The sequence below is a fragment of the Hemiscyllium ocellatum genome, chromosome 10 (assembly GCF_020745735.1).
Source record: "Hemiscyllium ocellatum isolate sHemOce1 chromosome 10, sHemOce1.pat.X.cur, whole genome shotgun sequence".
NCBI lineage: Eukaryota > Metazoa > Chordata > Chondrichthyes > Orectolobiformes > Hemiscylliidae > Hemiscyllium > Hemiscyllium ocellatum.
In genome coordinates, this window is record NC_083410.1 from 85800508 (window position 1) to 85824840 (window position 24333).

The 24333-nt window shown below is 57.4% G+C and overlaps 1 protein-coding gene across 2 annotated transcripts in view; it reads right to left on the minus strand.

Annotated features, from left to right (window-relative positions):
* Positions 1–23195: 23195 nt before the first annotated feature.
* LOC132819490 (cyclin-dependent kinase-like 4) overlaps positions 23196–24333 on the minus strand; it is a 65389-nt gene continuing 64251 nt past the window's right edge. For both annotated transcript variants that reach the window (XM_060831029.1, XM_060831028.1), the window contains one exon: positions 23196–23334. In XM_060831029.1, coding sequence (XP_060687012.1) covers positions 23239–23334 — 96 coding nt within the window. In that variant the 3' untranslated portion in view covers positions 23196–23238. The remainder of the gene's footprint in view (positions 23335–24333) is intronic.

Below are 24333 nucleotides of genomic sequence, written 5' to 3' on the forward strand. Positions count from 1 at the left end.
GAGATGGGTGGTACTCCATCTGAACCCCCGTAACTCCTCCGGCAGAGTCCACCTTCCACGGACCGACCAGTAGTCCGGAACATTTGGCCCAGTTGATCCTGGCGGAAGATGCTGCTGAGTACACGGCCTGGCACTCGCACATCCTCCGCAGGTCGGTGAAAGTGAGGAGCACGTTGCCGGCGTAGGCCGAGAGGACCACCCCCCGTGCCGTGCAGAACCAGCCCTGACAACCTCCTCCGCAAGAGGCACAGGAAAGGCTCCACTCACAGGGAATACAGCTGGCTGGACAGGGGGCAGCCTTGACACACTCCTCTCCCGAAGCGAAGGGGCGCCGTCAGGGACCCGTTAACTTTAACCAGACACACTGCGGCGGTGTACAAAAGTCAGATTCGGGCGACGAACTGCGTCCCGAACCCGAATGCCCGCAGGTACTTGTGATCGACCCTGTCGAACACCTTCTCCTGGTCGAGAGACAGGAAGGCGCTCGGCAGACCAGCCCATTGACAGAAATGGATCAAGCCCCGGACCAGGTGGATGTTATCGTGTATCGTCCGGCCCAGGACCATGTAGGACTGGTCCAGGTGAATCATGTGGGCCAGCACAGAAGCCAGGCGAGAAGACAACACCCTGGCGAAGATTTTGTAGTCTGTGCTGAGGAGGGAGGCCAGTTCTTCAAAGAACAAAGGTCCCCCTTCTTTGGCAGCAGGATGATGACCGGCATTTAGACACTCCCCCAGGACCTGTGCATAGTTGCTCCCTAGGACGTCCCAGAACGCCCTGAAGAACTCCACAGTCAGCCTGTCCAACCCCGGGGATTTGCCCCTCGAGAGTTGGTCGAGGGCGCCGGTCAGCTCCTCTAAAGTGACGGGAGCGTCGAGCTTTCCAGCGTCCTCCGGGCCGAGCTGTGGCAGGTGCTCCCACAGAACTCTGCGAGCATCCTCACTGGACGGATCTGGAGAGAACAGAGGTTTATAATAGCTTCGGATGTGGGCCCTGATACCCTCCGGATCCGGGACGAGGGACCCATCATCGGCCAGCTGCACAAGGAACTGCTGACGGGTGCCACACCTTTTTTCCAGCGAGTAGAAGGGGGAGCCGCGGTCCAGGTCCTGGAGGAGCTGGAGCCGCGACCTCACGTACGCGCCCCGATGAGCTGCAGGTCCCGGAGCACGGCCTTCTTCTCTTCATACATCCCGTGCAGGGCTGGGTCCGCGTCGGGCTGACCGAGGCGTGACTCCAGGTCGAGCATCTCCCTCTCCAACTCCCCGATCCTGGATTTCCGCCTCTTTGTCGACCCCCTCGCGTACTCCTGACAGAAGACGCGGACGTGAGCCTTGCCCACGTCCCACCATAGCCTCAGGGAGGGGAAGCTTCCCCGCTTCCTTCTCCAGCCGGCCCAGAAACGACGAAACGAGTCCCGGAACCGCTCGTCCTCCAGCAGCAGGTTGTTAAAGTGCCAGTACGCGGAGCCAAGCCTGGCGCCGAACAGAAGGAGTTCTGCCCACACCAGGTGATGGTCCGTGCACGACCGTCGGAAAACAGGAGGCGTACGCCCGCGAAATGTACAGGCGGTTGATTCTGTACGCTCTGACCCCAGGCCTCACGAACGTGAAGGCGATGGAGTCAGGATGGAGATTCCGTCAGACATCCACCAGGTCGAGGGACTTTACCAAGTCCCCCAACCTCCTCCCCGACGCCCAACCGGTGCAGGCACCACCGTGGTCCCGGTCCTCGAGGATGCAGTTAAAATCTCCCTCAAGGACGATGCACTGGTTCTCGTCGATGGAGGCGAGATGAGCGGACACTTCTCCGGAGAAGCTCGCTTGCCTCGGCCCGGCCAGGGGAACGTAGATGTTCACCAAGTGAAGCACCGCGCCCCTCAGCCGAACCATCAGGTGAAGCAAACAGCCTGGCACGGGCTCCCTGACCCCCAAGATCTCCAGCTGAAAGTTTGGGGCCAAGAAGATAGCCACCCCGCCAGATCGCGGGTGAGGTGACTCCTGTAGACCTCCCCCTCGCCACTCGAGGAGCCAGGTGGCTTCATCTCCCGGCGTAGTGTGGGTTTCTTGCAGGAAGTACACCGCATACCTCCCGTCCCAAAGGTCGGAGAGGGTCTGGAATCTGCGCTGTGACTTCCTGCTGCTATTGATGTTGAGTTATAGTTGTCTTCATGTCGGAAGCATTGTGCAACCACCACCAGTATAGTTGAAAACTATATACATTTACTGGGAGGACAAGAGAGGGGCACAGAAGTCCCTCGCCCTCACCAGGAGTGCTCCCAGGAAGTTTCTGACTTGCTTTCGCTCATTCACGTTGAGCCTGGGCGTGCAGTGTGGGCCGACCAGTAAACTCTCTCGAAGGAGCTCCAGCGGTCGAGCACCAGTTGGGCTCTATCCCGGCGACTCCGAGTTTCCTCGACAAACTCCTGGAGTTCCTTGAGGAGGATGAGGGGGAGATCAGTGGGGGGCACCTGGGACTTGAATATGTCGCTGGAGACAGACTCGCGTCATCCCGAGTGGTCACCACCGATCCCGAACCCTCCTCCCGGAAATCGCCCTCAGTCACCGACCCCTGCCCCACTGTGAGTGGGGGCTGGTCCGGCACCACCAACTGGCCTCAAACCCCCGGCAATCCCATCCCCAGGATCACCAGTGGTACCTTCCTCAGGTCTCCCCTTCCCAGAATGCCCTGAGTTCAGGTCATCAGGCGGTAGACGCTCGGGGCCCCGCTCCTCTCCCGACACTGGGACGCCCGGCTCCTCGGAGAAAAAGGTCCTCCCCCAGGGCCAAGGACCCCAGAAAAACAGTCTGGGAGTGTGGAGTGAGGATAACACCTTCCTCCCCTCTACTGCTCGATGACCCAGCGGAGAGTTCATTGTTATCACCCGCACCACAGCCCATGTGGTTTTTAAAGTCCTCCCAGGGGCTGGTGGAATTACAGCAGCAGAGGGTCCTGCTGTAGCCCCTGGGGGTTTGGGCAGGTCAGGCCGCAGTACAGGACATGCAGGAGACACCATAGGCTCATCCACTGGAGAAGAGGAGTAGTGCTGCCAGGATATCACTCCCCTCCAAGGGCCAGCACCTCTTCCCTTGAGGGATAAGGGGGAATTTATGGGCCTTCCCCTCCCCGCCCGCCTTGGTGGTCATGGGGCCCAAGGTCCTCCCGCCCCCAGCATTTTCCAGAATACTATTAGCCAGCTGTGTCACTTCCTGCCCCACCCCTGGTTTATTAGGTTATGGTGGGCAGGTCAGGGGTCCAGTTCCCTCTCCGGGGCCCAGAGATATAGTTGCTGTATGACGTGAGGTACCAGTGGCTTCCCGCAGGTTAGTACCAGGGTGTGGCTTGGGCTCGGGGGCCAGGATCAGGCGTTGAAGCCCCAGGGGTTTCTGTAACGGGGCGGGGGTTGGGTGTGAGGTCAGTGAGTGCAGCAGGGCTGGGATCAGGTACGGGTTTGGGGGTCAGGGTTCCCATGCCGGGATGATGCTGGCACAGCTGCAGGGGTATTATGGTGCCGGGGCAGGGCAGGTCATGGGCTAGTTGTAGGAGAAGGTGACAGGGTGGTCTCCACGTGGGCAGGCCTGGCGCATTGCGTCTTCTTGAGCGCCTTCCGTCCAGCCGGATGCTCACCCCCCTCCCTGCCAGAGAAGGAGGCATTGGAAGCCTCTGGCTTAGCAGCTGGTGCCGGGGCTTGTTGTGTCGAATTTGGGGGAGGGGGAGTGGGTGCAGCGGTGCCTCCCTCAGCTGTTGGTGTGGGCTGAACAGCCTTCTGGATGGGGCAGTTTTTTCTTATGTGCCCCACCTCGCGGCAAAGGTGGCACTGCACGCTGTCTGCCATCCAGAGGATGCGGTAGGTTGCGCCCTCGGAGGAGGGTAAACGAGCCCTCGGTGACCTCCTCCCGGGTCAGGCAAATGAATACCTGGCGTCGGAAGGAGTATATGTGCCGGAGGGCAGGGTCCGGATCTCCCCCAAGGTGGTGAGGTGGGGAAGAAGGACCTCACTGGCAATGAAGGGCGGAACGTTGGAGATCACGACCCTCTGGGCCGTAACCTCCAGAGGGTCGACGGGCAGATGTGTCCCGCCCACAGTGAGCCCCCTCTCCATGGCCAGGTGGACCGCCTGCTCGGTCTTTAGGAAGAAGATGGCCTTCCCATACATCCTGGCCGCAGCGATGATTGCCAGTGGGCCGACCACACTAGCCAAGGCCTTACTGCAGACCTCGATGGCATGTTGGGGTGGGGATAGGCTTTGACGCCCAGGCATTTAGTTAGATGCCTGAAGGGGGTCAGAGTTGTAGCCAGGTTTGGGACAGCCGACCCTAATGCAGTGGCTACTCCGGCGTAGGTGCGGCTGGGCCCTACGATCTTCGGGCTTGCCATACTGTGCTGCTGAATGTTGGTCGGCCCCAGGAGCCAGCTGTGTTGTTCAGTCCAGGTGAGGCCTCAGGCAGTGGCAGCAGCAGCAGGTGGAGGCAGGCCTCAGGTCACAGCAGTAGAGGTCTTGGGAGGGTCCCAAAGCAAGTCCTAGGTATGCCTCTTATCGCAGCAGTGGTAGAGGTCCTGGGGAGGGGCCCAAGGCAAGTCCCAGGCAGCACCAAATCGAGTCCAAGGCAGCAGCGGTGGAGGCAGGCCTCAGGCGAGTCCCAGGTAGGCCCTTGGTTGCAGCGGTGGATGCAGGCCTGTTGGGGCAGGGGGGGTCCCCAAGGCGAGTCCCAGGCAGCAGCGGTGAAGGTGGGCCTCCAGCAGTAGCAGTGGTGGAGTTCCTGGGAGGGTCCCAAGGCGAGTCCCAGGCAGGCCCCTGGTCACAGCGGTGGGGGCAGACATGTTGGGGAGGGTCCCCAAGGCAAGTCCCAGGCAGTCCCAAAATTTAGTCCCGGGCAGCAACGGTGCAGGTGGGCCTCTTACAGAAGCAGCGGTGGAGGTTCTGGGAGAGGCCCAAGCCGAGTCCCTGGCAGCAGCAGTGAGGCAGGTCCCAAGCAGTAGCAGCTGAGGCAGGTCCGGTGGGGTCCCAGAGACTAGCAGTAGGAGTGGGCCCGAGGTCAGCAGCAACACTCCCTTGACCTGGGTGAGACCAGGCTGTAGCTCCAAAAGCAGGCCCAGGACTCAGAGCTCTCACCTCCTTCTGCCTCTGCCTCCTCCTTACTCTTCTTCCTTCCTTCCAGAGCGCTCTGGATGTGGGGCAGCTGGTCCAGAGACAGTCCCCTTCCTCTCAGACACAGTCACGTGCACACGCACACTGATTCAGCTCCCTCAGAGCCAGCTGTCAGAGTGAGCAGAATGTCTGACACTCCTGTTTATCTTTTTTCTTTTTTATTGTACAGAGTTGGATTCAGTACAATAATGCTGAAATAACTCCACAGAGGCCGGTATCCCATCACCATGTCACCCTTTATTTACACATAGAGAAGCCTTGACATTGATTCAGCTTTCAGAGTGAATATAACCTCTGACACTCCTGTATGTTTTCTTTCTTTTGAGGTAGATTGGAGAGGTTGGAGCTGTTACTCTTGGAGAAAGCTAAAAGGAAATTTGATGAAAGTTTTCCAAACATGTTAGAGGAAGGACATTATTAAGCTGGAGAGGCTTCAGAAGAGACACTCCTGTATGTTTTTTTTTGAGGAGAGTCCTTGCACACACGCACACTGATCCAGCTTCCTCAGAGTGAACAGAATGTGTGACACTTCATTCTTTTTTTTTCACTAACCCCCACACTACAGCCTAACTGTGGTAGCGCTTTTTTTTTCCCCAACACCCACTGTGCAGGTGTAAGACACAATGAGAGACACAAGCTGCACGAATCTTTATTCAATTTCCACCACCAGGAAGATAGGAAAACACCCGAGTGGTCAGTGACAGGCAGTGCCCCTCACTCCTGTATGTTTTTTTGTTTTTTTTTTATCTCCTGGTTATCTTTTTTTTTCCTCTCCTCAATTGAAAAGATTTCAACCTCCTGGTTATAATTTTTTTTCCTGGAGTCAGTCCCCAGAACTGAAGAGATTCTAAATGCCCTTTTTTTTTTCCCTTCCCCACACTACCGCCTAATTGTGGTAGTGCTTATTTTGAAGAGCAAAAAAAGCTAGTGCTTCCAATTAAATCTGTTAGACTATAACCTGGTGTTGTGTGATTTTTAACTATTTTTTCCCCAGCACCCATGTTGTGTGTGTGCAGGTGTGAGACACAGTGAAAGACAACAGGTGTACAAATCTTTACTCAATTTCCACCACCGGGAAAAAAGGAAGCACCCGAGTGGCCAGTGACAAGCAATGCCCTTCACATCAAAGGGCAATGCTTCTGCTGGTTATATTTTTTTTTAGTGCTTATTATTTTAACCCCAGCACCCATGGTGTGTGTGTGCAGCTGTGAGACAGTGAGAGACAAGGTGTACAAATCTTCATTCAACTTCCACCACCAGGAAAAGTAGGAAAACACCCGAGTGGCCTGTGACGAGCAGTGCCCTTCACATCAAAGGGCAATGCTGTGTGATCAAAACAGTGAAGGGGAGGGCAAGGACTAAATTAAAATAGCGTTGGAGGGGGAAATGATGCACTCCACTCCCTGCGGCGCCCACCTCTCCCTGAACAACTCCAGGGTGTTGGTGGACACCGCGTGCTCCTTCTCCAAGGACACCCGGGCCCTAACGACCCCCTCCACGGCCCGCTGCCTGGACCTGTTTATGGCCAGTTTGGCCAGGCCCAGGAGCAGACCCACGAGGAGGTCTTCAGACCTGCCCTCCCTCCTCCGCACCGGGTGCCCGAAGATCAGGAGCGTGGGACTGAAGTGCAAACAAAAGCAGAGGAGGAGGTTTTTAAGAAAATCAAAAAGGGAGTGCAAACGCCAACACCCAATATACACATGGTCCACGGACTCCACAGCGCCACAGAACAAGCAGTTTGGCTGGGAGTCCGTGAACCACTGCAATCTGCGGTTGCAGGGGACTGCTGCGTGCAACACCCTCCACCCCAGATCCCCGAGAGAAAGGGGGAGGACTCCTGCGTAGAGGGCCCTCCACTGGGGACCCCCACCACCCGGTGGCAAATGGGCACGCCAGGGCGTGTCCGGGCGGTGGATGAGGGAGAAGAGGTGGACGGTGTGCAGCAGCAGTCTGTACAGGACCCGCCTTTTAACGTCCTTGAACGGGACAAAACTAAAATTACGGAGGCGGCTCAGGTTGTGGGGCACAGGCTCCCGCGGGAAGTACGGGACCTTGGGGCCGATGTGAAATTCCGTCCGGGCAGGGGTGAGCGCGGACGGGATCCCACTGCACACCTGAGCGTCCTCCAACTGGTGCACTACGTCGGGTCCGAGCACCGCCGTTTTAAGGCGTCGGATGCCGGTGGCCACGTACCGGACGTCTACCGCTGCCCTGCTCGCTATGTCTTGCGGCAACGTCCAGTCCAGCCCCCCGGCACCCAGCACGTCCCCGACCCTGGTCACCCTTGCCGCCACGGCCCTCCCCTCCGACAGCCACTCGAACCCGCGAGCACGGAGGTGCGGATTCCTGAGCAACGGCTCCCTGACGACAGCCGCTACTCCTGCCGGAGGGTAGGCGCGACGCGATTCGACCATGTTCCAGACAGTGATCAGGTCCTGGTAAAAGACAGGCAGCACCTTGAGGGCGACCTCCAAACCGTCACGGTCGACGAACAAGAGCTGCGTGTCGTAGTTGAGGTTACGCACCTGGCGGAAAAAATACGTCGCCAGGGCGCACCACCTAGGAGGAGGCTCGACGTAAAGGTATCGCTGCAAGGTCTGAAGGCGGAAGGTCGCGACCTGGGTGCGGACGCACACCAGCGACTGACCGCCCTCCTCAATGGGGAGACTCAGAACCTGCGCAGCGACCCAGTGCATCTTTTTGTCCCAGAAGAAGTCGACCAACGTTCTCTGGATGTCAGCGACAAAGCCAGGAGGAGGGACCAAAGTGACCAGCCGGTACCACAGCATGGCGGCCACCAGCTGGTTTATGACCAGCACTCGGCTCCTGTAAGATAGCACTCGGAGCAGTCCTGTCCAGCGGCCTAGGCGAGCCGAGACTTTGGCCTCCAGCTCCTGCCAGTTGGCCGGCCAGGATTCCTCGGTCGGGCCGAGGTAGACCCCCAGGTAGAGGAGATGGGTGGTACTCCAGCTGAACCCCCGAAACTCCTCCGGCAGGGAGTCCACCCGCCACGGACCCACCAGTAGCCCGGAACATTTGGCCCAGTTGATCCTGGTGGAAGACGCCGCCGAGTACACGGCCTGGCACTCGCGCATCCTCCCCAGGTCAGCCTTCTTCTCTTCGTACACCCCGCGCAGGGCCGGGTCCGCGTCGGGCTGACCGAGGCGTGACTCCAGGTCGAGCATCTCCCTCTCCAACTCCCCGATCCTGGATTTCCGCCTCTTTGTCGACCCCCTCGCGTACTCCTGACAGAAGACGCGGACATGAGCCTTGCCCACGTCCCACCATAGCCTCAGGGAGGGGAAGCTTCCCCGCTTCCTTCTCCAGCCGGCCCAGAAACGACGAAACGAGTCCCGGAACCGCTCGTCCTCCAGCAGCAGGTTGTTAAAGTGCCAGTACGCGGAGCCCAACCTGGCGCCGAACGGAAGGAGTTCCGCCCACACCAGGTGATGGTCCGTGCACGACACCTGCCGCGTGGAGGCCTTCGGAAAACAGGAGGCGTACGCCCGCGAAACGTACAGGCGGTCGATTCTGGACGCTCCGACCCCAGGCCTCACGAAGGTGAAGGCGATGGAGTCAGGATGGAGATTCCGCCAGACGTCCACCAGGTCCAAGGACTTGACCAAGTCCCCCAACCTCCTCCCCGACGTCGAACTCGTGCGGGCACCGCCGTGGTCCCTGTCCTCGAGGACGCAGTTAAAATCTCCCCCGAGGACGACGCACTGGTTCTCGTCAATGGAAGCGAGATGAGCGGACACTTCTTCGAAGAAGCTCACTTGCCTCGGCCCGGCCAGGGGAGCGTAGACGTTCACCAAGTGAAGCACCGCGCCCCCCAGCCGAACCGTCAGGTGAAGCAAACGGCCTGGCACTGGCTCCCTGACCCCCAAGATCTCCGGCTGAAAATGCGGGGCCAACAGGATAGCCACCCCGCCAGATCTGCGGGTGAGGTGACTCATGTAGACCCCCCCTCGCCACTCCAGGAGCCAGGTGGCTTCGTCTCCTGGGGTAGTGTGGGTTTCTTGCAGGAAGCACACCGCATACCTCCCGTCCCGAAGGACCGAGAGGGTCTGGAATCTGCGCTGTGACTCCCTGCTGCCGTTGATGTTGAGGCTGGTTATAGTTGTCTCCATGTCGGAAGTATAGTGCAACCACCACCAGTACACACAGTTAAACTATATACACATTTACTGGGAGGACGAGAGAGGGGCACAGAAGTCCCTCGCCCTCACCAGGAGTGCTCCCAGGAAGTTCCTGACTCGCTTTCGCTCGTTAACGTCATGCCCGGGCGCCTGGCGCGCAGCGTGGGCCGACCAGTAGACTCTTTCGAAGGAGCTCCAGCGGTCGAGCGCCAGTTGGGCTCTATCCCGGCGACTCCGAGTTTCCTCGACAAATTCCCGGAGTTCCTCGAGGGGGATGAGGGGGAGATCGGTGGGGGGCACCTGGGACTCGAAAATGTCGCTGGAGACGGACTCCGCGTCGTCCCCGGTGTCCGCCACCGATCCAGAACCCTCCTCCGGGAGGTCGCCTTCGGTCACCGACCCCTCCCCCACCGAGAGGATGGGGGCTGGTCCGGCACCGCCAACTGGCCTCAAACCTCCAGTGACCCCAGGGTCACCTTCCGTATCTTCCTCGGCGCACCCCTTCCTGGAACGCCCCGAGTTTGGGTCGCCGGGCGGCAGAGGCTCGGGGCCCCGCTCCTCTCCCGCCACCGGGACGCCCGGCTCCTCGGGGAAAAGGTCCTCCCCCAGGGCCAAGGCTCCCGGAAAAACAGTCTGGGAGGAAGGAGCGAGGATAACACCTTCCTCCCCTCCACCGCTCGACGACCCAATGGTAAAAAGAACGCGGTCGCCTGCACCATGGCCCGTGATGGTATTAAAATCCTCCCCAGGGGCTGGAGGAGTTATGGCGGTGGAAGGCCCGGCTGTCGCCCCTGGGGGTTTGGGCAGGTCAGGCCATGGTGCAGGACAGTGGGGAGACACCGTCGGCTCATCCCCTGGAGAGGGGCAGCGCCGCCGGCGCGCTGATGGGATTTCTCCCCCCTCCAAGGGCCAGTGCCTCTTCCCCAGAGAGTCAGGGGGGAGTTTATGAGCTTTCTCCTCCCCGCCCGCCTTGGTGGTCATGGGGCCCGAGGTCCCTCCCCCCCGCCTTTCCCAGAATACGATTGGCTGGGGGAAGTCAGGGGGCGTGGCCAGGGTGGGGAGGGTCAGCCATGTCACTTCCTGCCCCGCCCCTGGTATATCAGGTGATGGCGGGCGGGGCAGGGGCCCAGCTCCCTCTCCAGGGCTAGGAGAATCAGTCTCTGGAGGTGGTAGGGCAGCGGTGGTTCCCCTCAGGTTAGTGTCGGGGGTGTATGGGTGGGGCGGGGCTCGGTCTCCGGAGGAGGGGTTGAAGCCTCAGGTGTTTCTGTAACGGGGTTGGGGTTGGGGTTGGGGTTGGGGTCAGTGGGGCCAGGATCAGGTACGGGTTTGGGGGTTCGGGGGTCAGGGTTCCCGCGCCGGGGCGACGCTGGCACGGCCGCAGGGGCATTGTCGTGCCGGGGCGGGGCAGGTCGTGGGCTACGTGGATGGGGATAGGGTGGTCTCCCCGTGGGCGGGCTTGACGCGTTGCGTCTTCCTGAGCGCCTTCCGTTCGGTCGGATGCTCACCCCCCTCCCTGCCAGAGGCTGAGGCATTGGGAGCCTCCGGCTTAGCCCCCGGTGCCAGGGCTTGTGGTGTTGACATTAGGGGAGGGGGAGTGGGTGCGGCGGCACCACCCGCAGCCGTTGGTGTGGGCTGGGCAGCCTTCTGGGTGGGGCAGTTCTTTCTAATGTGCCCCACCTCACGGCACAGGTGGCACCGCACGCCGTCCGCCGTCCAGAAGGCGCGGTATGCCGCGCCCTCGTGGAGGACAGTGAATGAGCCCTCCGTGACCTCCTCCCGGGCCAGGCAAATAAACACCTGGCGTCGGAAGGAGTACACGTGACGGAGGGTGGGGTCCTTAAGACCGAGCAGGAGCGGTTGAACACCTGACCGGATCTCCCCCAAGGTGTTGAGGTGGGGAAGAAGGAGCTCGCTGGCAATGAAGGGCGGGACGTTGGAGATCACGGCTCTCTGGGCCGTGACCTCCAAAGGGTCGACTGGCAAATATGTCCCGCCCACAGTGAGCCCCCTCTCCACGGCCAGGTGGACCGCCTGCTCGGTCTTAAGGAAGAAGACGGCCTTCCCGTACGTGCGGGCCGCAGCGACGATGGCCAGTGGGCCGACCACACCAGCCATGGCCTTACTGCAGGCCTCGATGGTCATGTTGGGATGGGGATAGGCCTTGACCCCCAGGCGTTTGGTCAGGTGCCTGAAGGGGGATGCGGTTGCGGCCGGGGTTGGGCCAGCCGAGCCTAAGGCAGCGGCTACCCCGGCGTAGGTCCGGCTGGGCCCTGCGACCTTCGGGCTCGCCATACTCCGTCGGCCCCTGGCAGCAGCGGTGGAGGTGGGCCTCTGGCAGTATTAGCAGTGGAGCCCTTGGGGAGGTGCCCGAGGCCAGTCACCCGAGGCGAGTCCTAGGCAGCGGTGGTGGAGGCAGGCCTCAGGCAAGTCCTCGGCAGGCCCTCAATTGCAGTGTTGGGGGCAGGCCTGTTGGGGGGGGTCCCCAAGACAAGTCCCAGGCAGCCCCAAATTAAGTCCTGGGCAGCAGCGGTGGAGGTGGGCCTCAGGTCACAGCAGTGGTGGAGGCTGTGGGAAGTGGCCTCAGGCGAGTCCCAGGCTGCGGTGGTGGAGGCAGGCCTCTGGCGAGTCCCAGGCAGGTCCTCAGTTGGGGAGGGATCCCCAGGCAAGTCCCAGGCAGCGCTGGTGGAGGCAGGCCTCTGGCTGCAGCAGAATTTGAGGCAGGCCTCTGGCGAGTCCCAGGCTGGCCCTTGGTCCCAGCAGTGGAGGTAGGCCTCAGGTCACACCAGTGGAGGAGGTTGTGGGAAGGGGCCTTAGGCGAGTCCCAGGCTGCGGTGGTGGAGGCAGGCCCAGGCGGGGTCCCAGAGACCAGCAGTGGGAGTGGGCCCCACTGCAGCTCCAAAGCTAGGCCCAGAACACACAGCTCTCACCTCCTTCCTCCACCTCCTTCTTGTTCTTCTCTTTCTCCTTCTTTCTTCTTCTCCTTCTTCAGGCACACACTGCCACTGGTCCAGCTCCTAACAGGCAAAACACCCGAGTGGTCCAGTGACAAGCAGTGCCCTTTCTCCTGGTTCATTTTTTTTTTCCCACACTACTGCCTAACTGCAGTAGTGCTTTTTTTTTTCCCCAGCACCCATAGTGTGTGTGTGCAGGTGTGAGACACAAGCTGCACGAATCTTTATTCAATTTCCACCACCAGGAAGATAGGAAAACACCCGAGTGGTCAGTGACAGGCAGTGCCCCTCCTGTATGTTTTTTTTTTCTTTTTTTTATCCCCAGCACCCATCGTGTGTGTGTGCAGGTGTGAGACACAGTGAGAGACACAAAGTGCACAAATTTTTATTCAATTTCCACCACCAGGAAGACACCTTTCTTTATTTTTTTTCTTTTTTTTTCTTTTTTAAATTAACCCCCACACTACCGCCTAACTGCGGTAGTGCTTATTATTTTTAACCCCAGCACCCATGGTGTGTGTGCGCAGGTGTGAGACACAGTGAGAGACAAGGTGTACAAATCTTTATTCAATTTCCACCACCAGGAAAAGTAGGAAAACACCCGAGTGGCCTGTGACAAGCAGTGCCCTTCACATCAAAGGGCAATGCTGTGTGAACAAACAGTGAAGGGGAGGGCAGGGATTAAATCAAAATAGAGTTGGAGGGGGAAATGATGCACTCCACTCCCTGCGGCGCCCACCTCTCCCTGAACAACTCCAGGGTGTTGGTGGACACCGCGTGCTCCTTCTCCAAGGACACCCGGGCCCTAACGTAACCGCGGAAGAGGGGCAGGCAGTCGGCCCTAACGACCCCCTCCACGGCCCGCTGCCTGGACCTGTTTATGGCCAGTTTGGCCAGGCCCAGGAGCAGACCCACGAGGAGGTCTTCAGACCTGCCCTCCCTCCTCCGCACCGGGTGCCCGAAGATCAGGAGCGTGGGACTGAAGTGCAACCAAAAGCAGAGGAGAAGGTTTTTCAGAAAATCAAAAAGGGGGTGCAAACGCCCACACCCAACATACACATGGTCCACGGACTCCACAGCGCCACAGAACAAGCAGTTGGGCTGGGAGTCCGTGAACCACCGCAATCTGCGGTTGCAGGGGATTGCTGCGTGCAGCACCCTCCACCCCAGATCCCCGAGAGAAAGGGGGAGGACTCCTGCGTAGAGAGCCCTCCACTGGGGATCCCCACTGCCCGGTGGCAAATGGGCACGCCAGGGCGTGTCCGGGCGGTGGATGAGGGAGAAGAGGTGGACGGTGTGCAGCAGCAGTCTGTACAGGACCCGCCTTTTAACGTCCTTGAACGGGACAAAGTTAAAATTTCGGAGGCGGCTCAGGTTGTGGGGCACAGGCTCCCGCGGGAAGTACGGGACCTTGGGGCCGATGTGAAATTCCGTCCGGGCAGGGGTGAGCGGGGACGGGATCCCACCGCACACCTGAGCGTCCTCCAACTGGTGCACTACGTCGGGTCCGAGCACCGCCGTTTTAAGGCGTCGGATGCCGGTGGCCACGTACCGGACGTCTACCGCTGCCCTGCTCGCTATGTCTTGCGGCAACGTCCAGCCCAGCCCCCCGGCACCCAGCACGTCCCCGACCCTGGTCACCCTCGCCGCCACGGCCCTCCCCTCCGACAGCCACTCGAACCCGCGAGCACGGAGGTGCGGATTCCTGAGCAACGGCTCCCTGACGACAGCCGCTACTCCTGCCGGAGGGTAGGCGCGACGCGATTCGACCATGTTCCAGACAGTGATCAGGTCCTGGTAAAAGACAGGCAGCACCTTGAGGGCGACCTCCAAACCGTCACGGTCGACGAACAGGAGCTGCGTGTCGTAGTTGAGGTTACGCACCTGGCGGAAAAAAATACGTCGCCAGGGCGCACCACCTAGGAGGAGGCTCGACGTAAAGGTATCGCTGCAAGGTCTGAAGGCGGAAGGTCGCGACCTGGGTGCGGACGCACACCAGCGACTGACCGCCCTCCTCAATGGGGAGACTCAGAACCTGCGCAGCGACCCAGTGCATCTTTTTGTCCCAGAAGAAGTCGACCAACGTTCTCTGGATGTCAGCGACAAAGCCAGGAGGAGGGACCAAAGTGACCAGCCGGTACCACAGCATGGCGGCCACCAGCTGGTTTATGACCAGCACTCGGCTCCTGTAAGATAGCACTCGGAGCAGTCCTGTCCAGCGGCCTAGGCGAGCCGAGACTTTGGCCTCCAGCTCCTGCCAGTTGGCCGGCCAGGATTCCTCGGTCGGGCTGAGGTAGACCCCCAGGTAGAGGAGATGGGTGGTACTCCAGCTGAACCCCCGAAACTCCTCCGGCAGGGAGTCCACCCGCCACGGACCCACCAGTAGCCCGGAACATTTGGCCCAGTTGATCCTGGCGGAAGACGCCGCCGAGTACACGGCCTGGCACTCGCGCATCCTCCCCAGGTCAGCCGGGTCGGTGAAAGTGAGGAGCACGTCGTCGGCGTAGGCCGAGAGGACCACCCCCGCGCCCGCGCCGCGCAGAACCAGCCCCGACAACCTCCTCCGCAAGAGGCGCAGGAAAGGCTCCACGCACAGGGAATACAGTTGGCCGGACAGGGGGCAGCCTTGACGCACTCCTCTCCCGAAGCGAAGGGGCGCCGTCAGGGACCCGTTAACTTTAACCAGACACTCTGCGGCGGCGTACAAAAGTCGGATCTGGGCGACGAACTGCGTCCCGAACCCGAACGCCCGCAGAGTCCCGAGCAGGTACTCGTGATCGACCCTGTCGAACGCCTTCTCCTGGTCGAGAGACAGGAAGGCGCTCGGCAGACCAGCCCGTCGACAGAAATGGATCAGGTCCCGGACCAGATGGACGTTGTCTTGTATCCTCCGGCCCGGGACCGTGTAGGACTGGTCCGGGTGAATCATGTGGGCCAGCACGGAAGCCAGGCGAGAAGACAACACCCTGGCAAAAATTTTGTAGTCCGTGCTGAGGAGGGAGACCGGACGCCAGTTCTTCAACGAACGAAGGTCCCCCTTCTTTGGCAGCAGGACGATGACCGCCCTGCGCCAAGAAAGGGGCAGCTCTCCGGCATTTAGACACTCCCCCAGGACCTGTGCGTAGTCGCTCCCCAGGACGTCCCAGAACGTCCTGAAGAACTCCACAGTCAGCCCGTCCAGCCCCGGGGATTTGCCCCTCGAGAGCCGGTCGAGGGCGCCGGTCAGCTCCTCTAAGGTGACGGGAGCGTCGAGCCTTCCGGCGTCCTCCGGGCTGAGCTGCGGCAGGTCCTCCCACAGAACTCTGCGAGCATCCTCGCTGGACGGATCCGGAGAGAACAGGGCCGTGTAATAGGATCGGACGTGGGCCCTGATACCCTCCGGATCCGAGACGAGGGACCCGTCGTCGGCCAGCAGCACAAGGAGCTGCTGACGGGTGCCGCGCCTTTTTTCCAGCGAGTAGAAGAAGGGGGAGCCGCGGTCCAGGTCCTGGAGGAGCTGGAGCCGCGACCTCACGTACGCGCCCCGAGCCCCGACGAGCTGCAGGTCCCGGAGCGCGGCCTTCTTCTCTTCGTACACCCCGCACAGGGCCGGGTCCGCGTCGGGCTGACCGAGGCGTGACTCCAGGTCGAGCATCTCCCTCTCCAACTCCCCGATCCTGGATTTCCGCCTCTTTGTCGACCCCCTCGCGTACTCCTGACAGAAGACGCGGACGTGAGCCTTGCCCACGTCCCACCATAGCCTCAGGGAGGGGAAGCTTCCCCGCTTCCTTCTCCAGCCGGCCCAGAAACGACGAAACGAGTCCCGGAACCGCTCGTCCTCCAGCAGCAGGTTGTTAAAGTGCCAGTACGCGGAGCCCAACCTGGCGCCGAACGGAAGGAGTTCCGCCCACACCAGGTGATGGTCCGTGCACGACACCTGCCGCGTGGAGGCCTTCGGAAAGCAGGAGGCGTACGCCCGCGAAACGTACAGGCGGTCGATTCTGGACGCTCCGACCCCAGGCCTCACGAAGGTGAAGGCGATGGAGTCAGGATGGAGATTCCGCCAGACGTCCACCAGGTCCAAGGACTTGACCAAGTCCCCCAACCTCCTCCCCGACGTCGAACTCGTGCGGGCACCGCCGTGGTCCCTGTCCTCGAGGACGCAGTTAAAATCTCCCCCGAGGACGACGCACTGGTTCTCGTCGATGGAAGCGAGATGAGCGGACACTTCTTCGAAGAAGCTCGCTTGCCTCGGCCCGGCCAGGGGAGCGTAGACGTTCACCAAGTGAAGCACCGCGCCCCCCAGCCGAACCGTCAGGTGAAGCAACCGGCCTGGCACTGGCTCCCTGACCCCCAAGATCTCCGGCTGAAAATGCGGGGCCAACAAGATAGCCACCCCGCCAGATCTGCGGGTGAGGTGACTCATGTAGACCCCCCCTCGCCACTCCAGGAGCCAGGTGGCTTCGTCTCCCGGGGTAGTGTGGGTTTCTTGCAGGAAGCACACCGCATACCTCCCGTCCCGAAGGGCCGAGAGGGTCTGGAATCTGCGCTGTGACTCCCTGCTGCCGTTGATGTTGAGGCTGGCTATAGTTGTCTCCATGTCGAAAGTATAGTGCAACCACCACCAGTAAACAGTTAACAAAAGCTATGTACATATTTACTGGGAGGACGAGAGAGGGGCACAGAAGTCCCTCGCCCTCACCAGGAGTGCTCCCAGGAAGTTCCTGACTCGCTTTCGCTCGTTAACGTCAAGCCCGGGCGCCTGGCGCGCAGCGTGGGCCGACCAGTAGACTCTTTCGAAGGAGCTCCAGCGGTCGAGCGCCAGTTGGGCTCTATCCCGGCGACTCCGAGTTTCCTCGACAAATTCCCGGAGTTCCTCGAGGGGGATGAGGGGGAGATCGGTGGGGGGCACCTGGGACTCGAAAATCTCGCTGGAGACGGACTCCGCGTCGTCCCCGGTGTCCGCCACCGATCCAGAACCCTCCTCCGGGAGGTCGCCTTCGGTCACCGACCCTTCCCCCACCGAGAGGATGGGGGCTGGTCCGGCACCGCCAACTGGCCTCAAACCTCCAGTGACCCCACCCCCAGGGTCACCTTCCGTATCTTCCTCGGCGCACCCCTTCCCGGAACGCCCCGAGTTCGGGTCGCCGGGCGGCAGAGGCTCGGGGCCCCGCTCCTCTCCCGACACCGGGACGCCCGGCTCCTCGGGGAAAAGGTCCTCCCCCAGGGCCAAGGCCCCCGGAAAAACAGTCTGGGAGGGAGGAGCGAGGATAACACCTTCCTCCCCTCCACCGCTCGACGACCCAGCAGTGAATAAAAGTCTGTCGACTGCACCATGGCCCGTGTTGTTAATAAAATCCTCCCCAGGGGCTGGAGGAGTTATGGCGGTGGAAGGCCCAGCTGTCGCCCCTGGGGGTTTGGGCAGGTCGGGCCATGGTGCAGGACAGTGGGGGGGGCACCGTCGGCTCATCCCCTGGAGAGGGGCAGCGCCGCCGGCGCGCTGATGGGATTTCTCCCCCCTCCAAGGGCCGGCGCCTCTTCCCCAGAGAGACAGGGGGGGATTTATGGGTCTTCCCCTCCCCGCCCGCCTTGGTGGTCATGGGGCCCGAGATCCCTCCCCCCCGCCTTTCCCGGAATATGATTGGCTGGGGGAAGGCAGGGGGCGTGGCCAGGGTGGGGAGGGTCAGCCGTGTCACTTCCTGCCCCACCCCTGGTATATCAGGTGATGGCGGGCGGGGCAGGGGCCCAGTTCCCTCTCTGGGGCCCAGAGACACGGTCGCTGCAGGAAGTGGAGCAGCGATGGTTCCCCCCAGGTTAGTGCCAGGGGGTGGCTGGGTGGGGCGGGGCTCAGTTTCTGGAGGGGGGGTTGAAGCCCCAGGAGTTTCCTTAACGAGGTGGGGGTCGGTGTTGGGGTCGGGGTCAGTGGGGCCAGGATCAGGTACGGGTTTGGGGGTTCGGGGGTCAGGGTTCCCGCGCCGGGGCGACGCTGGCACGGCCGCAGGGGCATTGTCGTGCCGGGGCGGGGCAGGTCGTGGGTTATGTGGAGGGGAAGGGGAAGGGGAAGGGGATGGGGATAGGGTGGTCTCCCCGTGGGCGGGCTTGACGCGTAGCGTCTTTCTGGGCACCTTCTGTCCGGTCGGACGCTCACCCCCCTCCCTGCCAGAGGCTGAGGTATTAGGAGCCTCCGGCTTAGCCCCTGGAGCCGGGGCTTGTGGTGTTGGCTTTGGGGGAGGGGGAATGGGTGCGGCGGCACCACCCGCAGCCGTTGGTGTGGGCTGGGCAGCTTTCTGGGTGGGGCAGTTTTTTCTAACATGCCCCACCTCGCGGCACAGGTGGCACCGCACGCCGTCCGCCGTCCAGAAGGCGCGGTATGCCGCGCCCTCGTGGAGGATGGTGAATGAGCCCTCCGTGACCTCCTCCCGGGCCAGGCAAATAAACACCTGGCGTCGGAAGGAGTACACGTGACGGAGGGTGGGGTCCTTAAGACCGAGCAGGAGCGGTTGAACACCTGACCGGATCTCCCCCAAGGTGTTGAGGTGGGGAAGAAGGAGCTCGCTGGCAATGAAGGGCGGGACGTTGGAGATCACGACTCTCTGGGCCGTGACCTCCAAAGGGTCGACTGGCAAATATGTCCCGCCCACAGTGAGCCCCCTCTCCACGGCCAGGTGGACCGCCTGCTCGGTCTTAAGAAAGAAGACGGCCTTCCCGTACATGCGGGCCGCAGCGACGATGGCCAGTGGGCCGACCACACTAGCCATGGCCTTACTGCAGGCCTCGATGGTCATGTTGGGATGGGGATAGGCCTTGACCCCCAGGCGTTTGGTCAGGTGCCTGAAGGGGGATGCGGTTGCGGCCGGGGTTGGGCCAGCCGAGCCCAAGGCAGCGGCTACCCCGGCGTAGGTCCGGCTGGGCCCTGCGACCTTCGGGCTCGCCATACTCCGTCGGCCCCCGGCAGCAGCGGTGGAGGTGGGCCTCTGGCAGTAGTCGCGGTGGAGTCCTTGGGGAGGTGCCCGAGGCCAGTCACCCGAGGCGAGTCCTAGGCAGCGGTGGTGGAGGCAGGCCTCAGGCAAGTCCTCGGCAGGCCCTCGGTTGCAGTGTTGGGGGCAGGCCTGTTGGGGGGGTCCCCAAGACAAGTCCCAGGCAGCCCCAAAATTATGTCCTGGGCAGCAGCGGTGGAGGTGGGCCTCAGGTCGCAGCAGTGGTGGAGGCTGCGGGGAGTGGCCTCAGGCAAGTCCCAGGCTGCGGTGGTGGAGGCAGGCCTCTGGCGAGTCCCAGGCAGGCCCTCAGTTGGGGAGGGATCCCCAGGCAAGTCCCAGGCAGCGCTGGTGGAGGCAGGCCTCTGGCTGCAGCAGAATTTGAGGCAGGCCTCTGGCGAGTCCCAGGCTGGCCCTTGGTCCCAGCAGTGGAGGTAGGCCTCAGGTCACACCAGTGGAGGAGGTTGTGGGAAGGGGCCTCAGGCGAGTCCCAGGCTGCGGTGGTGGAGGCAGGCCCAGGCGGGGTCCCAGAGACCAGCAGTGGGAGTGGGCCCCACTGCAGCTCCAAAGCTAGGCCCAGAACACACAGCTCTCACCTCCTTCCTCCACCTCCTTCTTGTTCTTCTCTTTCTCCTTCTTTCTTCTTCTCCTTCTTCAGGCACACACTGCCACTGGTCCAGCTCCTAACAGGCAAAACACCCGAGTGGTCCAGTGACAAGCAGTGCCCTTTCTCCTGGTTCATTTTTTTTTTCCCACACTACTGCCTAACTGCAGTAGTGCTTTTTTTTTTTCCCCAGCACCCATAGTGTGTGTGTGTGCAGGTGTGAGACACAAGCTGCACGAATCTTTATTCAATTTCCACCACCAGGAAGATAGGAAAACACCCGAGTGGTCAGTGACAGGCAGTGCCCCTCCTGTATGTATCCGTCAGTCAGTGCGCCCTGATTGGACCAGATTAACGGTCCCATGAGGTCCACCCGGCTGACCTCATTACAATTAGTACAGTTCCTGCATGCTGGCACTTTGTGCTTCAGGTAGGATACAGACACCTGTGCACAGCGGTCCTTCCATTTAAATGCTTTGCTTTCCTTCCCACCAAAAATGGGCAGCTTCACATTTTTCTATGTTTTTCTCCATCTGCCATTTTCCTGCCCATTCACCTAACCTATCTATATCCTTATGCAAATTCTTTGTATCCTCCTCACAACTTGTTTTCCTATCTAGCTGTAATAGGGTATGGTTTTTGTCAGGATACATAACCTCAATTTATTTAATTACATCTCAATTTCATACAAGTCATTAGTATAGATTATAAGTAATTTAGATTCTAGAACCGATCCTTGGGGATCTCCAGTAGTAACAGTTTGACATTCGAAAAACAAAACATTAATTCCAAAGTTTATGTTTCCTCTTTTCCTACTAGTAACTTGTCAGTCTCAGCCCCTCAGGGACCCATTGTTCAGTTTAGCTCATCTTTTCATTTTTATACACTTGAAGAGCTTTTGCTGTCTATTTTTATATTTCTTGCTTTTTTTCATCATAGTCCAAAATCTTCCTATTTACTAATTTTTGGGTTAACATTTGTTGATTTCTAAGACTTCTTTAATTTTCTGACCTACCACTCTTATTTTATTAGCAATGCGTGTCTTTTCTTTCTACTTGGTACCATCCTAACTTCCTTAGTAAGCCATGAATGGTGCATCCTTCTAGTTAGAATTTTCTTCATCTATGGAATCTCTAAAGACTATCATAACATATTCATTTATTTCCGTTGATGCTATCAATTCATCTATCTTGTTGTGAATGCTGTGAACATTCAGGTAAAGAGCTCTTTCACAAATCTAGCCTTTCATCCCTGCCATCATTCTGGTCAATTTGTGATATACCTTTTGTCTTTGGTTATATATTATTCCCATAACATACTGTCCTTATATACATTGTTACAGTGGCATTTATTAAAAAAAGTCTGAGGTTGCCATTCAAGATCATTTTGATTTGTGACTCATTATTTGGTGCAGTTATATCAATACCTTTTATTCCACATCTTAAAGTTGCATTTGTAAAGGACAGCCAACTCCCATTCCTAGACGTGATGGGACAGAGAACACCTAACGGAGAATTCACCACAAAGGTACACAAGAAAGCCACACACACAGACCAAGTCCTGAACTACGAAAGCAACCACCCCAACACACACAAAAGAAATTGCATCAAGACACTGTTCAAAAGGGCCACAACACACTGCAGTACACCAGAACTGCAAAAGGAGGAAGAACAACACCTTTACAATGTATTCGCCAAAAACGGATACCCGTGCAATTTCATCAACAGATACCTAAGGGAAAGACAACGGAATGAGGACATGCTACAACCCAAAGGACTAGCCACACTACCAAACATCAAGAGCATTTCCGAACTGACAACCAGACAACTGCGACCACTAGGACTCAACACACAAACCAACAGCCACTCTCTGACAACAACTCACCAGAACGAAGGACCCGATACCCAGCATGAGCAAAACCAATACAGTGTACAAAATCCCATGCAAGGACTGCACAAAACACTACATAGGACAAACAGGAAGACAGCTAACGATCCGCATCCACGAACTCCAACTAGCCACGAAACGACACGACCAGCTATCCTTAGTAGCCCCACACACACAGATGACAAGCAACATGAGTTCGACTGGGACAACACTACTATTATGGACAAGCCAAACAGAGAACAGCCAGGGAATTCCTAGAGGCATGGCACTCATCCACAGATTCAATCAATAAGCACATCGACCTGGACCCAATATACCGATCACTGCAACGGACAGCTGGAACTGACAACCGGAAGCGGCAGATTCAAACCACTACAAATGCCGGAGGAAAGATCACAGAAGCGCTTCACAGGAGGCTCCCAAGGACGGAGGATGTCACCCAGACAGGGGACAAAACGTTTGCGACACAAATTCCCAGCTCGGCGAACAGAACCACAACGAGCACCCGAGCTACAAATCTTCTCACAAACTTTGCATTTCTAAAATGAATCAATCAGTCAAATCACATAAAACATAATGACTCAGTGAGCAGATCAGAAAAACCCTACAGGCATTCCAGCAACCAGCATATTAGCAAGCTAGGAACAGCAATCAACTATTGCAAATGCCTATCCTATCTGTCAGCAAGAGCCATGTTACTCCTATTAACTTACAGCAAGCCCCCATTTTCCCATTCTGTAATCTCCAGTATGAGCTTAAAAAAGGAAAAACTCTGAAATAATATTTAAGTTAGAATTCAGAATTATGTAAAAATTTAAGATTATTAATAAACTGAATTATTCTCTATAATATGATTCAGAAATAGCCAAATAACTTCTCTGCATCTCATTTAAGCCATTGTATGAAGTTCTATATACATGAGGCTTGAAAGACTTTTTCAAACATTTATTCCAAATCTTATTCCAAACAACCTTCAGATGGAAATCTAATTTTCTAAGTCTTTTGAAAAAAATGGCTCATTATATTAAGGAAAAGGCCACTGGAAGATGAATCTTTGGGAGTGAGTGGGATAAGCCCCAGTTTATTCAGCCTCTCCCTCTAGCTCAAACCCTTCAACCCTGGCAACATCCTTGTAAAACTTTTCCAAACCCTTTCAAGTTTCACAACATCCTTCTGATAGGAGGGAGACCAGAATTGCAAGCAGTATTCAAAAATGGCCTAACCAATCTTTAAATAACTTAACAGTATTTACTCGATGTAGACGATCACAGACAGCAACTCTTTTCTGTTATGCACCTCTACCCTGGAATTTTATTTGTACTTTTAATGTACCATTTAACTTCTCATCTAACTAAGAAGAATGAACAAGAAAACCTTTTATGTGAAATGTGGTTTGTTGTTTTTAATTAATGTATACATGAATCATATTTACAGAAAGTAAAATAAAGCAAAATAATATCCATATCACCACTTCAGTCTTATACAGAAACCTTTCTTGAGTACATTACATCTATATATTTGTTTCACTTCAGAACCATAGGTTTGATAGAGATTGTCAGATGGTAGGAAGGTGATCGAACCGTTGCTGACGAAGCTGCTTTCTGGCATCTGGTGTTGGTGACCCATTATTACCAGGGAGCTGAGGCAAAAACTAATTTTAAAAATGAAAAAAAAACTAATAAATTTCCAATGAAAGTTTGTGATATATGCCCAGACCTAGTTTCTAAACCATTTTCTTGCCCACCACCCTTCCTCTAACTGGCAGAAAGAGGTATGGCAGAACGCTAAAATCTTGAAAATGGAAATCCTACTACATTCACATCAAGCATAACATTAGTATCTGCAGTTTAGTCCATCAACAAGACCCCAATGAAATCAGATAGGGATACACTTACGATATAATAGTCACAGCCCAAAAGCATAATCATTATTGTTAAATACAAATATTTAAATCATTATAGTTCAATATTCTTAAAGTTCATATTAAATCAACTCAATTACTTATTTTCTTTAACCTAATTTGCTGAGATATTAATGTGTGATCAAACTATTTATTTGGTTTTAATGTCTTTTTTTACTTCTGCAACTTCTAGATATCCTCCAGGAGAAACTTCTGCTCAATCACTACTGGACGACATTCAAGAAGTGTAACATATCAAAAATAGCGAAGGAGATTGGATATAGAATAAAAATAGAGAGATGCGGTAACTCAGAAACAAAAACAGAAATTGTTGATAAAGCTCGGCAGATTTGGCAGCATCAAAGTTCTGAGGAAGGGTTACTGGACCCAAAATGCTAACTCTAATTTCTCTCCACAGATGCTGACAAAGCCCCAGTTTATTCAGCCTCTCCCTATAGCTCAAACCCTTCAACCCTGGCAACATCCTTGTAAATCTTTTCCAAACCCTTTCAAGTTTCACAACATCCTTCTGATAGGAGGAGACCAGAATTGCAAGCAGTATTCGAAAAGTGACTTAACCAACGTCCTGTACAGCTGCAACATGACCTCCCAACCCCTAGACGCAATGCATTGATCAATAAAGGAAAGCATGCCAAATGCCTTCTTCACTGTCCTATCCACCTGCAACTCCATTTTCACGGGACTATGAACCTGTGCTCCAAGGTCTTTTTGTTCAGCAACATTTCCCAG